At 42.1% G+C, this 15859-nt stretch overlaps 1 protein-coding gene across 16 annotated transcripts in view; it reads left to right on the plus strand.

Moving 5' to 3' along the window:
* Positions 1–14375, plus strand: part of LOC110525852 (armadillo repeat protein deleted in velo-cardio-facial syndrome homolog) — a 233601-nt gene extending 219226 nt beyond the window's left edge. For 8 of the 16 annotated variants that reach the window (XM_036979987.1, XM_036979986.1, XM_036979988.1 and 5 more), the window contains 8 exons: positions 3258–3408; positions 3688–3880; positions 5727–5838; positions 5934–6084; positions 6883–6936; positions 7473–7567; positions 11500–11612; positions 13373–14375. In XM_036979987.1, coding sequence (XP_036835882.1) covers positions 3258–3408; positions 3688–3880; positions 5727–5838; positions 5934–6084; positions 6883–6936; positions 7473–7567; positions 11500–11601 — 858 coding nt within the window. In that variant the 3' untranslated portion in view covers positions 11602–11612; positions 13373–14375. The remainder of the gene's footprint in view (positions 1–3257; positions 3409–3687; positions 3881–5726; positions 5839–5933; positions 6085–6882; positions 6937–7472; positions 7568–11499; positions 11613–13372) is intronic. The other 8 variants (XM_036979991.1, XM_036980001.1, XM_036979999.1 and 5 more) reach the window with 6 other exon arrangements.
* Positions 14376–15859: the final 1484 nt, after the last annotated feature.

Here is a 15859-nt window from a genome sequence, read left to right on the forward strand (position 1 = left end):
CTGTACCGTGTGTTTAACATGTATAACATGTGTAGGCTACAGTACATCTACGCCCTGTATAACCTGTACCGTGTGTTTAACATGTATAACGTGTAGGCTACAGTACATCTACGCCCTGTATAACCTGTACCGTGTGTTTAACATGTATAACGTGTGTAGGCTACAGTACATCTACGCCCTGTATAACCTGTACCGTGTGTTTAACATGTATAACATGTGTAGACTACAGTACATCTACGCCCTGTATAACCTGTACCGTGTGTTTAACATGTATAACATGTGTAGGCTACAGTACATCTACGCCCTGTATAACCTGTACCGTGTGTTTAACATGTATAACGTGTGTAGGCTACAGTACATCTACGCCCTGTATAACCTGTACCGTGTGTTTAACATGTATAACATGTGTAGGCTACAGTACATCTACGCCCTGTATAACCTGTACCGTGTGTTTAACATGTATAACATGTGTAGGCTACAGTACATCTACGCCCTGTATAACCTGTACCGTGTGTTTAACATGTATAACGTGTAGGCTACAGTACATCTACGCCCTGTATAACCTGTACCGTGTGTTTAACATGTATAACGTGTAGACTACAGTACATCTACGCCCTGTATAACCTGTACCGTGTGTTTAACATGTATAACGTGTGTAGACTACAGTACATCTACGCCCTGTATAACCTGTACCGTGTGTTTAACATGTATAACGTGTAGACTACAGTACATCTACGCCCTGTATAACCTGTACCGTGTGTTTAACATGTATAACATGTGTAGGCTACAGTACATCTACGCCCTGTATAACCTGTACCGTGTGTTTAACATGTATAACATGTGTAGGCTACAGTACATCTACGCCCTGTATAACCTGTACCGTGTGTTTAACATGTATAACGTGTAGGCTACAGTACATCTACGCCCTGTATAACCTGTACCGTGTGTTTAACATGTATAACGTGTGTAGGCTACAGTACATCTACGCCCTGTATAACCTGTACCGTGTGTTTAACATGTATAACATGTGTAGGCTACAGTACATCTACGCCCTGTATAACCTGTACCGTGTGTTTAACATGTATAACATGTGTAGGCTACAGTACATCTACGCCCTGTATAACCTGTACCGTGTGTTTAACATGTATAACATGTGTAGGCTACAGTACATCTACGCCCTGTATAACCTGTACCGTGTGTTTAACATGTATAACATGTGTAGGCTACAGTACATCTACGCCCTGTATAACCTGTACCGTGTGTTTAACATGTATAACGTGTGTAGGCTACAGTACATCTACGCCCTGTATAACCTGTACCGTGTGTTTAACATGTATAACGTGTAGACTACAGTACATCTACGTCCTGTATAACCTGTACCGTGTGTTTAACATGTATAACATGTGTAGGCTACAGTACATCTACGCCCTGTATAACCTGTACCGTGTGTTTAACATGTATAACATGTGTAGGCTACAGTACATCTACGCCCTGTATAACCTGTACCGTGTGTTTAACATGTATAACGTGTGTAGACTACAGTACATCTACGCCCTGTATAACCTGTACCGTGTGTTTAACATGTATAACGTGTAGACTACAGTACATCTACGCCCTGTATAACCTGTACCGTGTGTTTAACATGTATAACGTGTAGGCTACAGTACATCTACGCCCTGTATAACCTGTACCGTGTGTTTAACATGTATAACGTGTAGGCTACAGTACATCTACGCCCTGTATAACCTGTACCGTGTGTTTAACATGTATAACATGTGTAGGCTACAGTACATCTACGCCCTGTATAACCTGTACCGTGTGTTTAACATGTATAACATGTGTAGGCTACAGTACATCTACGCCCTGTATAACCTGTACCGTGTGTTTAACATGTATAACGTGTAGACTACAGTACATCTACGCCCTGTATAACCTGTACCGTGTGTTTAACATGTATAACGTGTAGACTACAGTACATCTACGCCCTGTATAACCTGTACCGTGTGTTTAACATGTATAACATGTGTAGGCTACAGTACATCTACGCCCTGTATAACCTGTACCGTGTGTTTAACATGTATAACATGTGTAGGCTACAGTACATCTACGCCCTGTATAACCTGTACCGTGTGTTTAACATGTATAACATGTGTAGGCTACAGTACATCTACGCCCTGTATAACCTGTACCGTGTGTTTAACATGTATAACATGTGTAGGCTACAGTACATCTACGCCCTGTATAACCTGTCTCCGTTTTCCTTTTTGCTCTGTTTTTTATCACTGTTCTGCACTGGTGATTTTGTTGTTGTCGTTGTAGTATATATAGAGACAGATTCCATCCCTCCCTCCATGGTTTTCCATTCAGTTTGAGCTGAGGAGGCTGATCGCCTGTCCACGCTCTAGGGCAGCTGCTAACACGTCAAACCTCTGGCATGGAGGAGATGGACATTACTTGTCCCTGCTCCCTATGAGGATATCTCAAAGCTTTTCTTTTGTTTTAAATCCTCTCTTCGTCCCTTTCTCCCTGCTGCTCCCGAGCTGTTTGACTCGGTGCTGTCTGTTTTCTAGGTTTACTACTGCCACCCAGTGGTCTGGTGTTGCGCCAGTTTAATTGCATCTCTGGGGGATAACGGTGTTCAGCAAAGGAGCTCTTTCATGTCAAACCTAATGTGTTGTGTTACAGGAAAAGAGAGAGGAAAATGTGTGTTTAATCAGAGACAACAACCAAAAGCGGTCAAATCCAGAAATCCACTGTTGGCTGTGCTACTGTACAATAATTGAGTCTGTGGGGGGGCGGGCGGGCGGGCGGGCAAGCGGGTGCACGTGTGTTGCTATGTGTAAGTGTGTGTGTCTGTATTGGCTGATATTATTCTCTCTATGGTTATCCATAGCCAGCATGAATGAATGAAGGACATTTTGTTTTCGAGTCAAATCGTCAATTGGCAACCCATCCCTTATGGGATTAATTGACACATTAATTGAACATTACAATAATTCACTGTAGAGTAATTAAATGATAGTTCTTTTTCCGGCGTCCTCTGCATTGCGTATCGCATAAAGAGTAAAAAAAATTATACTAAATAAGTTTATCCAAACAGTAATTACATCCCTCGAGCAGTAAAATTGTGTATATATACATATACACGGAGAAAATGTTTAAATAGAAAAGTCACTTGAACCCTCTCAGACACAAGGAGAAGATTCATATGGGAGACGAGCCTATACACAATCTGCATGTTCCCTCTCTGTCCCTAGTGGTCCAACTACATACGAGCCACTGTGAGGAAGGAGAAGGGTCTTCCCATCCTGGTGGAGCTGCTGCGTTCTGATGCTGACAAGGTGGTCCGAGCCGTGGCCATCGCCCTGCGTAACCTCTCCATCGACCGCCGCAACAAAGACCTGATCGGTACGACCACTGACCACACATGGTCAACACAAGGCCTCTCTGTAGGGCAAACAGAACAAGATTGGGATAAAACACTTCGGAATACGTTGAGATTAGATAGCTGTTAATGAAGATAAGAATATGATTGTTGAACGTGTGTATGTCTTTTGCTGAATAGGAATGTGTAAACGACTTACTGTAGATAAGAATGATTGTAGATTAGTCCAAATTTGAATTGCTTGATATCGAACATTTTGTACAATGCCCTTGGCACCCTGCCTTTTGACCTCTGCCCTGTAGGGAGCTATGCCATGAGGGACCTGGTGAGTAACCTGCCCAGTGGTCAGCAGCGGCCAGCCAAGAACCTGGAGGAAGACACAGTGGTGGCCATCCTCAACACCATCCACGAGATCGTGACGGACAGCTCTGAGAACGCACGCTCCCTCATCCAGGCCCAGGCCATCGAGAAACTGGTGGCCATCAACAAGACAAGGTAGGATGATGGCACAGTACAGACCAATACCAAACATTTCTTGACTTCTTGTTTTTTATTTTTTATTATTTGTGTGTTTGTGTTGTATTTGCTAGACATTCTACTGCACTGTTGGCGCTAGTAACATAAGCATTTCACTGCACCTGCTAATAAAATCAAAGTTGATTGGTTGCGTACACAGATTTGCAGGTGTACACAACCAATGAACTTTGATTGAGATTTGATTTACAACATAGTGCAGTACAACAGAGCATAAGGCAGCTTAACAATTGAATGGTTTTCACATGTGCTATACTAAACCCGTTTGCAAGTACAGAATGTACATTAATGACTACATGCGCCACAGGCCTCCCTCCCCATGAGAGAAGTGTCCATACTTTTAAATTATTTTGACATCAAATGCAATTAATAATATCCATGATATACAGTGTATCCTGCAATCACTCAAGAACCAGGATTGTCTCCTGCTGGCCATATACAATGTAATGACCCCGCGCCTTTTCACGTCCTCTAGGATGGGCGTTAATGGCCTTTTTAATAATATAAAGTGCTATAAGCTGGATTCCTTGTCATATCATTTCGATCTGTAGAACATTACTTAGATTGAATAGATAAGCCCGTATCGTGTAGTGTCTGGTTTCCAGGAAACCTACTATAGTGCACTTCACCGGAATACTAAGTACTATGAATAGGAATTCAAGAGATGCTTGAATGACTTCATTTCATATCACTGTCCTCATTTTCCTTTGACTGATCGGATCTTCTTGATCAAGTCAGCGGGAGACGATAATGTCTCTTTTGATAATGTCTCATTCTACAACCTATTGATGATTTAATTAAGATTAGTTTCCAATGGGGATTTTACATAGCACACCATACAGGTCACACAAGCACACATATGTTTACTTCCTATATCTAGGATAAACAATCACTCTGTTGCTGAGCAGGAACTGAGTCTGTTCCTCATGTTAGAGGAAACGTTGTGCCCCTCCAGGCCTTTAACAGGGCTTCTTATCGGTCAGGAGAGGCCTTGAGTTATTGGGAGTACACATTCCTAATTGTCTTACTGCAGTCCACTAAATAATTACACTTTTCACTTGCAAAAAGCTTAAACCTAACACTAACATTCAATCGTTAAGAATATATCAAAGTGATACAAAGTATGTAGTGATATAAAAGTGAAGATGTAAGCCGGTGTTATAGACCAGTCATGATGGTCTATCAGCTGGTACTCCAGACACATGGCTCCTCTTCATCCCACGTGGGAACATTCTGGCCTCTGAGACACGCCCCCTTTGTACTTTCCCTCTGCCCAAATACAATGCACGTTAGATTAGTCCATCTAACCAATAACATGAGAATTACTGCTGCTAGGCTAATTATACAATTATAAATGGACTAAAACGGGCTCAAGTCAAATAGTCTCCAACAATACCAAATAAATGTGTTTTCCCTACACCAATGAGATTGACTTTGAAGTGATGGAGAACCCCCCCCCCCCCCCCCCCCCCCTCCATGTAATTACCACTAAGGGCTAAGGAGTACTTAATTAATTGAATGAAAGGAAATGTGTGCGGCCATTGGGGTGTGAATTAAAAGAAAGCTCCTGGGGCCATCAGTGGGTATAGATGGATGATGGCTTTGAATGTGAGATTGATTGCATTCGGCTCCCGCCTCCACTAGCTGCTGGCATTGGTTGGGTCCAACGTTCTGGGTTGTATTCACTAGACTACCGGAGCTTGTCCAATAAACACGTTTTTGTTGCAAAAACGTTTTCCACTGCTAAATATGTTGCTATGGTCTGCACTTATGACCGCAACCCTGCTTTTCCCCCTGTCTCGCTCAGCCAATCACCACGTGAGAACAAGGCTGCCTCCCACGTGTTGCAGACGGTGTGGAGCTACAAGGACCTGAGGAACGCCCTGACCAAGGAAGGATGGAATAAGAGCCACTTCCAGGTACACGGCAGAACGTGCATGCGCGCACATGCACACACACACATTCACACACCCACAATAAGTACACTCATGTGTCCTTATTCTCTCCCTCTCAGTCTACAGCAAGCGGCGCCCCTAAAGCAGCCAAGAACGGCAAACCAGGCTACGACGACACTACCCTGCCCCTGATGGAGAAGAACCAAGGTCAGTCTGTGACGGCAGGCGAGACTGGGGATCCTCCGGGCCTGGCCTACTGTGGTGAACTGAGTGAGGAAACCATAGATATAACTGCTCTGAATCTATGGAGGAAACCGCTGGTGTCTGCATCAGACGTCTTGATTAGAATGTGTGTTGTGGAGGATGGCTCGATCTGGACTTTGTTTTGTGTGTTCTCACTCATAGCCATAATACGCACTTTAGGGGCGCTGTGTTTGAAACCTTTCGCCCTCATTGTTCTGCTGCGTTGTTTGGTGACCTTCATGTGCTATAGTCAGTACAATTGGGATGGTGTGGTCTGGAGAATGATGCATCATGGGTAGATTTTTCTAATCCAATAGTGTGTTCCCAATGCAAATCCAAGCATGTAGAGTAGGATATGAAGTTGGGTGTCAAGCCGGCCCAAAGGAAAAATATATATTTTTGAACATCTAAAAGTAGATCAAAACTATGAAGGAATTATAATGGACCTATAGGTTTTCAAAGAGCTGTCATTTTTCTGGCCTGAATCTAAAATCCCGACGTGACCCTCGAGCCAAAATGATTGCCCAACCCTGACATGAAGGGAGGTACTGTAGCAGCCTAATAAACAAAACATCTCATTGACAGGGGAGTCGAGGGCATGACAGCACTTTTGTCTTCTTGTTTCTGGCCTTTTTTTGCAACCATGCATATACACATGAAGTGCGGTTGTCATTCACACCCATTCTCAGCCTGCCTGCGTTACTGGTTAAGTGTATCAGCAGACAGTGACTGAGGACCATTGGCCTGAAAGCAACATTGGCTCGTGAATCAAACTAATTGTATGTGTGGCGCTCATGATAAAAACGGCGTATAAATGCTTTTCAGGCACCAAGAAAAATGGAAGTGGTGATATGATACCTATGGACGAGCTTGGTCCAGGTAAGACCGAGTTTGCATGACCTCAATCGCCGCCGACGAACGCTAGTAGTCCCAGATGGAATGTTCTGATCTCTAGGGACGACTGACAGTTCACGATCCCCCAACAACACAAATGCCAAAATGGAAATTCTAAAAAAGTTTGTAGGGTACATTTTTTGCAGTATTTGGAATGAACGATGTTATTAATTGTTAGGATGCTGTAACGGTAGACAGTGCAGTACTGTTTTACTTATGATGCTGTATGCAAGACCCCTCTCTTAACAAGATGTTGGTATAAGGATGGGTATTAATTCAGTAGAACAGATGGCAACAGGAAGTGTGGGCAATTTTCTGATTTGAAATGTTCTCCTCGGTGCTCCTCTTTTCAATGAAAATGCAAACAATTGTCTTGTTTCCTCTCTAACTAATGAGTTCTTCCTCTACGTCAGATGTGTGCCACTCCAGTCCCGGAAGGCTACATGCAGCTAGGCTACTGTAGTTTCCATCCAAGCATTTAACATCCTTCTGTGATCTTCTCTCTCACTCTCTCATATTAGATGGCTACTCCACCATCGACCAGAGAGACAAGGACTGCAAGTACAAGAGTAGTGGAGATGGGTCAGTGGACCTGACAGAACGGGAGCCATTGAAGGTACTTCTGGTCTAGACCCACCCGTTACGACCCATCTACAGCTACACTGACTAGTGGATCAGGCTGTTAAAGCACACAAGTCGCGATGCTCCGTTTCTGTTAAGATAGCCTGAACCCGTCTCTCTTAGTGCCCTTGCCCATATGCCCACGCCAGGCTCTTTCTAAGAAAGGAGTTGAGCAGCAGTTGATGTTGTCGTCTGTCGAGCCGGGTGCCACTCATCTAGCAGTCCAATTTACTGGATGCCGACAGCAGATAATTGAGCGTAAGCTTTGTGATTGTGAAAGTAATTAATGTGGGACTGGTTAAGTCCTGCTCTTCAATCTAGAGAGAGAGAGAGAGAGAGAGACTCACAGGAATATCTGGTAGTGAAGAACTAGAGGTGGTTCGATGGGTCAAACATGCAAACACAGCTAAACTTAATGAACTGATTGCATGTAATATGATTACAAAACACCTTTTAGCTGTAATCAGTTACATGTAATATGATTACAAAACACCTTTTAGCTGTAATCAGTTACATGTAATATGATTACAAAAAAACTTTTAGCTGTAATCAGTTAGATTACCAGCCAGTGGCGGTTCTAGCTTGTATGGCTCCCTGGGTGAACCCCCCCTCATTCTGCACTAACTGTACTTTTTATTGGAACAACACAAATAAATAATCATAACATTTAAAACTATAAACAAATATATATAATGTTATGATTTAAATGTTATGATTATTTATTTGTGTTGTTCCAATAAATAAGACTTATAAATATCAAAAAGAAGTAACAAAGACAAATGGAAACAAATTTGTGTTGATTTGGCACTGGAGCATCAATACATTACCCATCCCCCAACACTGTCAACCAAGAGTCAAGACTAAACCAATTCACCTTGGTGGTGTGCAGATTGGTTTTATATTATTCTGAACCATTTCACACAAACCAGAAATAAAATGCAACAATATGTCTGTGAAAATATATATTCACAGTATTATTTATGAATTGTGGTTTAGTTGGTAGCATTTCGTAGTGTGACTGATTTTACTAATTGCATTAGTACTGTATGACGTTAGAGGTTCGCTATTTGATAGATTCCCCCGCTCCCCCTACCTCCCAGTGGGGAGACCTGAGGTCAACCTACCCCCGACCCCTCCCCATCTCGTACTTCTGAGTGGGAGACTTTCCCAGGCAGTAGCCTGCCTAGTTCACAAACTGGAATCAGGGCGCCCACTTCGACCAAGTTAATTGACCCACAGTCCCACATATCATTGACATGCAAATGTCACCATTATTTTTGTGCGGGCGCCCCGTGCCGCCTATTTATTTTTTTTCATAGATTTTTTCAATTTAACTAGGCAAGTCAGTTAATAACAAATTCTTATTTTCAATGACGGCCTAGGAACATTGGCTTGCCTTGTTCAGGGGCAGCAAGCTCGGGGATTCGATCTTGCAACCTTTCGGTTACAAGTCCAACGCTCTAACCACTAGGCTACCTGCCGCCCTTACCTACAGTGCCTTGCGAAAGTATTCGGCCCCCTTGAACTTTGCGACCTTTTGCCACATTTCAGGCTTCAAACATAAAGATATAAAACTGTATTTTTTTGTGAAGAATCAACAACAAGTGGGACACAATCATGAAGTGGAATGACATTTATTGGATATTTCAAACTTTTTTAACAATTCAAAAACTGAAAAATTGGGCGTGCAAAAGTATTCAGCCCCTTTACTTTCAGTGCAGCAAACTCTCTCCAGAAGTTCAGTGAGGATCTCTGAATGATCCAATGTTGACCTAAATGACTAATGATGATAAATACAATCCACCTGTGTGTAATCAAGTCTCCGTATAAATGCACCTGCACTGTGATAGTCTCAGAGGTCCGTTAAAAGCGCAGAGAGCATCATGAAGAACAAGGAACACACCAGGCAGGTCCGAGATACTGTTGTGAAGAAGTTTAAAGCCGGATTTGGATACAAAAAGATTTCCCAAGCTTTAAACATCCCAAGGAGCACTGTGCAAGCGATAATATTGAAATGGAAGGAGTATCAGACCACTGCAAATCTACCAAGAGCTGGCCGTCCCTCAAAACTTTCAGCTCATACAAGGAGAAGACTGATCAGAGATGCATTCAAGAGGCCCATGATCACTCTGGATGAACTGCAGAGATCTACAGCTGAGGTGGGATACTCTGTCCATATTGCACAAATCTGGCCTTTATGGAAGAGTGGCAAGAAGAAAGCCATTTCTTAAAGATATCCATAAAAAGTGTTGTTTAAAGTTTGCCACAAGCCACCTGGGAGACACACCAAACATGTGGAAGAAGGTGCTCTGGTCAGATGAAACCAAAATTGAACTTTTTGGCAACAATGCAAAATGTTATGTTTGGCGTAAAAGCAACACAGCTGAACACACCATCCCCACTGTCAAACATGGTGGTGGCAGCATCATGGTTTGGGCCTGCTTTTCTTCAGCAGGGACAGGGAAGATGGTTAAAATTGATGGGAAGATGGATGGAGCCAAATACAGGACCATTCTGGAAGAAAACCTGATGGAGTCTGCAAAAGACCTGAGACTGGGACAGAGATTTGTCTTCCAACAAGACAATGATCCAAAACATAAAGCAAAATCTACAATGGAATGGTTCAAAAATAAACATATCCAGGTGTTAGAATGGCCAAGTCAAAGTCCAGGCCTGAATCCAATCGAGAATCTGTGGAAAGAACTGAAAACTGCTGTTCACAAATGCTCTCCATCCAACCTCACTGAGCTCGAGCTGTTTTGCAAGGAGGAATGGGAAAAAAATTCAGTCTCTCGATGTGCAAAACTGATAGAGACATACCCCAAGCGACTTACAGCTGTAATCGAAGCAAAAGGTGGCGCTACAAAGTATTAACTTAAGGGGGCTGAATAATTTTGCACGCCCAAATTTTCAGTTTTTGATTTGTTAAAAAAGTTTGAAATATCCAATAAATGTCGTTCCACTTCATGATTGTGTCCCACTTGTTGTTGATTCTTCACAAAAAATACAGTTTTATATCTTTATGTTTGAAGCCTGAAATGTGGCAAAAGTTCGCAAAGTTCAAGGGGGCCGAATACTTTCGCAAGGCACTGTAAATCCGCCACTGTTAACAGCTAATGTATTGTAATCAGATTAGATACTAAAAAGCTAGATGATTAGTTATTGGATTACTTTTAAATTTAGACTTTACACTTTTCTGTTTTCTCAATGACATTCAATTCAGCATTGGATAAAGTTTTTACGTTTGTTCCACCTGAGCGTGACCACTGATAACACACCAAAAGCATTTGATGTATCCTTTTTGTCTTCTTCTAATGCCTCTTAAGGGTCATCCAAAAATTACAGTACTGATTACAATTTTGAACCGGTAACTAGTGACTAACGGATTCAATTTAGAAAGTAACTTTACCAACTCTGAACTTTACCAACTCTGATAACACGGTTATCCGACGCAGCTGTCTTCTGGTCTGACGATTACATAAGTAAGTGCTTAGTGTGTAACTGCCAGCTATGCAGCCTGGAGACACAAATGCTTGTCAACATACAGTATGCTTTATAAGTCCTGCAAAACCTTCAGAAGCAAATTAGCTGTCAGACAGGACTGGAGGTGGCAGATATGTTCTCTGACGCCTACAGCCCCCACCCCCCTTGTTTTGAATTGACTGAAGCACAGAAATAATCAAAACTGCTCTACCCTGCTTTCTACACCTCCAGAAGGCTGATACCCAAAATGCAACTGCTGTTTGAACGGCTTTATCCCTCTCTGTTTGCATGCGTAATTTGGTTTCTTGTTTCTAATCGCCTTTTTTCCGGACTCTAAAAGCTTCCTTTATGCTTAGGAACTAACCCTGGCATTCCACTCCTCTGTAAAGACTATATTTATTGACCTTTTTGATTTGCTGTTAACCCCTTCTCCCGTTGCTGCAGAATGAGACAAATACGAAACACTATGTCAGGAGTAACAGGCCTGCAGTCAATCTGGTGGATGCTTGTGACGTTAAACCTCAGCCTGTTGACTCCTGGGTCTAAATGCATGCATGGTAGGTCTTACAAATGTTTGTTTTCCACTTTTTGTCTCCTTTTTGTTTGCTCCACCACCTTTCTGTTTTAGCCCTCACACACTTCAGTGCTGGTTTGTATGTTTGTTTATGGTTGACCCAGAGTAGTTGGCTTATGACACCAAACCTAATTTTCACAATTTTGAAGCACCTGTTTGATGCACATCCATCTGTTGAAATATGCACCGTTTCCCTTGACTAATTCACATGACATGAGGTTTGTTCTAAATGATGAAAGGGAACATCTCTTATCCTTACATGGATCACACACGCTCCGCTCTAAGGAATAGCTTTGAGGATGAACACGGTGTATCCCTCTCCCCATCTACGGTCATGACGCACACTGTTCTCTGGGACAGAGAGCTCCTCCAGATAAATAATGGATACCTGGATGAACATAGCCAAGCCAGAGGAGCCGGTCTATGTGTAGACTGTCTGTGCTTGGCCAGGCTAGCCTTGGCTAGCTACTCCGATGTTCTCTGGCTTGGCTGTATGACTGTGTGTGCTAGGCTAGCTGCTCTGGGTTCGCTTCGTTACAGCTCATTGTACAGGATCCTCTCATCACTCACTCATATCTGTCCTCCTGTCCCATCGCTAATCGCTGAGTGTTTCTGCTGTGGGTGAGAAGCTGTGGTAGGTGGCTGATCAGCAACAGCTATTTAGAGTTAAAGGGCCGTGTCTGTCTTCATTGCTGTTAGTCTCAATATTCTCTCGTTGCTCTCCCATCGCTCTCATCCTCCTAGGTGAAATGTACGGGATCAGCTATACAGCTTTGATTGACTCCATGTCTGAAAAGCAAAATGATTATCGGCACACAATTGATTATTTAATACGGCTTTTAAAAATATTTTGATCATCACATCTTGTCAAGTCAATGCTAATGAACAAAAAAAAACATATCTAATCTAACAATGATATGCTTATTGTTGACATGGACATTAAGTCTATCATGTAAGACAGGATAATCATACGAAAGGCCTTCTTCACTATTGTATTTGTTAGGGATCCCCGTTTGCTGCTTCCAAGGCAGCAGCTTCTCTTCCTGGGGTCCAAACACATTAAGGCACTTACATCACACATAAAACCAAACATAAAACAGTACATCATATAACATTATTAACCACTACATATCTACAATACAAAAATGTATAATACCACCATACAACAATATTACAATGTACATGTGTGTAGAGTGTTGTGTGGATGGTGAAGAGACCTCTGGTGGCGTGTATTGTGGGGTATGCATGGGTGTCAGAGCTGTGTGCAGGCAGTTTAAACAGACAGGTCGGTGCATTCAGCTTGTCAACACTTCATTTGTGTGTTAACCAAGCTGTCTTTTTGCAGCTGCCATTCAAACATGTCATCCGAACATCTCTCTCGCAGTCTTTTGTCTCCATTTTACATTGGATTTGACATCTCAAGCATGTAGGAATATTGATTTATGTATTTTAGTATTGTGATTTTGAGTTACTGTAATACCACTTGGTCACTCTGCCCTCTGACTTACTGTAAAAGCTTGATTATTCAACTGCTTATAAAACCTGTCCTGCGTCCCATGGCACCCTATTCCTTTTATAAGTGCCCTATTATTGACCAGGGCCCATTTTTGGCTTTGATCAAAAGTAGTGCGCTTAAGTAGGGTGCCTTTTTGGGACGCGTCCCCTGCTCTACATAGGAGTTCAGATCTGACATAATCACCAGTGTCACCCTCTCGCTCTGTTTTTTTTCCCCCTGTGTTCTAGGCTTAAATAACAACAGCGCAACATCTCAACTAGATGAGGATTTCCCACGTCATCACTGCCATAACACATGGAGCTTATTTTGATGTTGACTCGTCAGCAGATAGACTTTGTAAATGAAAGAGAGAGAAACAAAACAACAACAAATGATCATCCATCAGCCAATGTTTCATGCTTTTTGAATCAGCAAATGAAATGTATAGAACAGAAAATCAAAAAATGACTACTTCTACTACTACTCATATCTACATTCCCACCGGATGGACAAACATAGTGTACACGAACATGAGGACTGACTGGAGCAGCTCTAGTGTCAGGATGGAAGAATGGAGGCAGTTATCCTCCTCGGGATACAAGTGTTCTAAAGCGCTGTCTTTACTGTTACTCTAAGGATGGCTGGTGGTGGTGTGAGGCAGGAGAGAACGTTATGTTTGTTGATTCTACTGCTTGCAAAGGTGGAGGGAAAGGGAACATTGAACTATTTAATTTTCATGTCAAAATGAAGTGTGCTTCCAATTGTTTATTTCCATGTAACAATTTAGCTTTTTGTTTCCATTTTTGTTTGTCTTTCCTCGAGGCACTGTAAATTGTATTTGTTTGTAATATTGTTTTTATTTTGCTGGTCTGTCTTTTTCATTTTAGTTTGAAGAAGTGTGGTCTGGTGTGGTAGATGGCAGATGAATGTTGGTGTGGTTTTAAGTTCGGGACTTGATGCTTGAGCGTCGCTTAAAGGAGCTGTAGCAGACTCCACACATGCGCTTTTCACACGCGAAGGCTCTCAAACACATTTGTCATACAATGGTTCACTGTGTTTCTTTAAGTGCACTGGGATCATTGCTGTGCAACTCATAGGGGACTGACTGGGTGCTGATTCAGTTCATAAACCCACAAAGAATTTCACACACCTGCAAGTGTTGATTGGAGTTAGGGAAGTGAAATGACATGTACATTTGGTGGGGTTACTTATAGCTGTTGAGTAAAACAAAATTAAAATATATTTTCGGAATCGATACAGTCGTGGTTGTTTGCTGAAGGTATATGATTTACTCGGTTGGTTGCTGTTTGCCATTGATATGTAATAAAGTTGAATAGGATATAAGACATTTTGTTTATAAATGGATTGCGTTTATGAAGGAAGGGAGAGGATTATGTCAAGTACACTGAACAAAAATATAAACAATTTCAAAGATTTTGCTGTTACAGTTCAGATATGGAAATCGGTCCATTTAAATTAATTGGGCCCTAATCTATGGATTTCACATGACAGGGCAGGGGTGCAGCCATGGGTGGGCCTGGGAGGGCATAGGCTCACCCCTTTGGAGCCAGGTCCACCCACTGTCGAGCCAGGCCCAGTCAATCAGAATGAGTTTTACCCCACAAAAGTGCTTTATTACAGACAGTAATACACCCCCCCCCCCCCCTCCCCCTTCTGAAGAAGCTGGATGTGGAGGTCCTGGGCTGGGGTGGTTACACGTGGTCTGTGGTTGTGATGCCGAACGTACTGCCAAATTCTCTAAAACTCCATTGGAGGCGGCTTATGGTAGAGAAATTAACATTATCTGGAAACAGCTCTGGTGGACATTCCTGCAATCAGCATGCCAATTGTGTATGCTCCCTAAAAACTAAAGACATCTGTGGCATTGTGTGACAAAATTGCACATTTTAGAGTGGCCTTTTATTGTCCCCAGCACAAGGTGCACTTGTGTAAGGATCATGCTGTTTAATCAGCTTCTCGATATGCTACATCTGTAAGGTGGATGGATTATCTTGACAAAGGATAAACTGCTCACTTACAGGGATGTAAACACATTTTTGCAAAACATTTGAGAGAAATCATATTTTTGTGCCTATGGAATGTTTCTGGGATCTTTTATTTTAACTCATGAGACATGGACCAGCACTTTACATGTTGTGTTTATATTTTTATTCAGTGTACATGCTCCTGTTGTCAAAGGGTAGAACCTAAAAGCGTTTTATATTTTTGTTGGTTTTATAAATGTATATTAGGGTCAAAGAAAAGAAAAAAAACAAGACAAACTTAATTGTGTACTCATAACAGGTCGTTTCGGAAGCACATTCATTGGATAAAGGATCGCCATGTTTGTAAACAGAAATAACTACATCATTTAGGTGTGTATCAAATCTGCAGAGTCATGTTAATTACATATTTATATTTTGTACGGTTAAGATTGAAAAAAGAAGACCTTTAATCTTCAGCTTTCTTTGTAAAAGTGTGATGGACTGATGACCTGGTCTCCAAATCTTTGTCGGAGATTAGGGAGGGGGAGAAAGAGAGGGGAAGTGGATAGTTCAGCAGGGGTCACTCAAGAGAAGGATGGGTGGATGCAGCAGCAGGGATAGACAGCAGTGCTAGAATTCCATTTCATTTCACACTGCAATTATATAGTCGCTGATAACCTAAAAACGTGCTTTGATTTTGCCAATGCATCTTTAAAGAACTATTTGAAACAAGCATGAGCAAATGTACAG

Source organism: Oncorhynchus mykiss, chromosome 6 (assembly GCF_013265735.2).
Source record: "Oncorhynchus mykiss isolate Arlee chromosome 6, USDA_OmykA_1.1, whole genome shotgun sequence".
Taxonomy (NCBI): domain Eukaryota; kingdom Metazoa; phylum Chordata; class Actinopteri; order Salmoniformes; family Salmonidae; genus Oncorhynchus; species Oncorhynchus mykiss.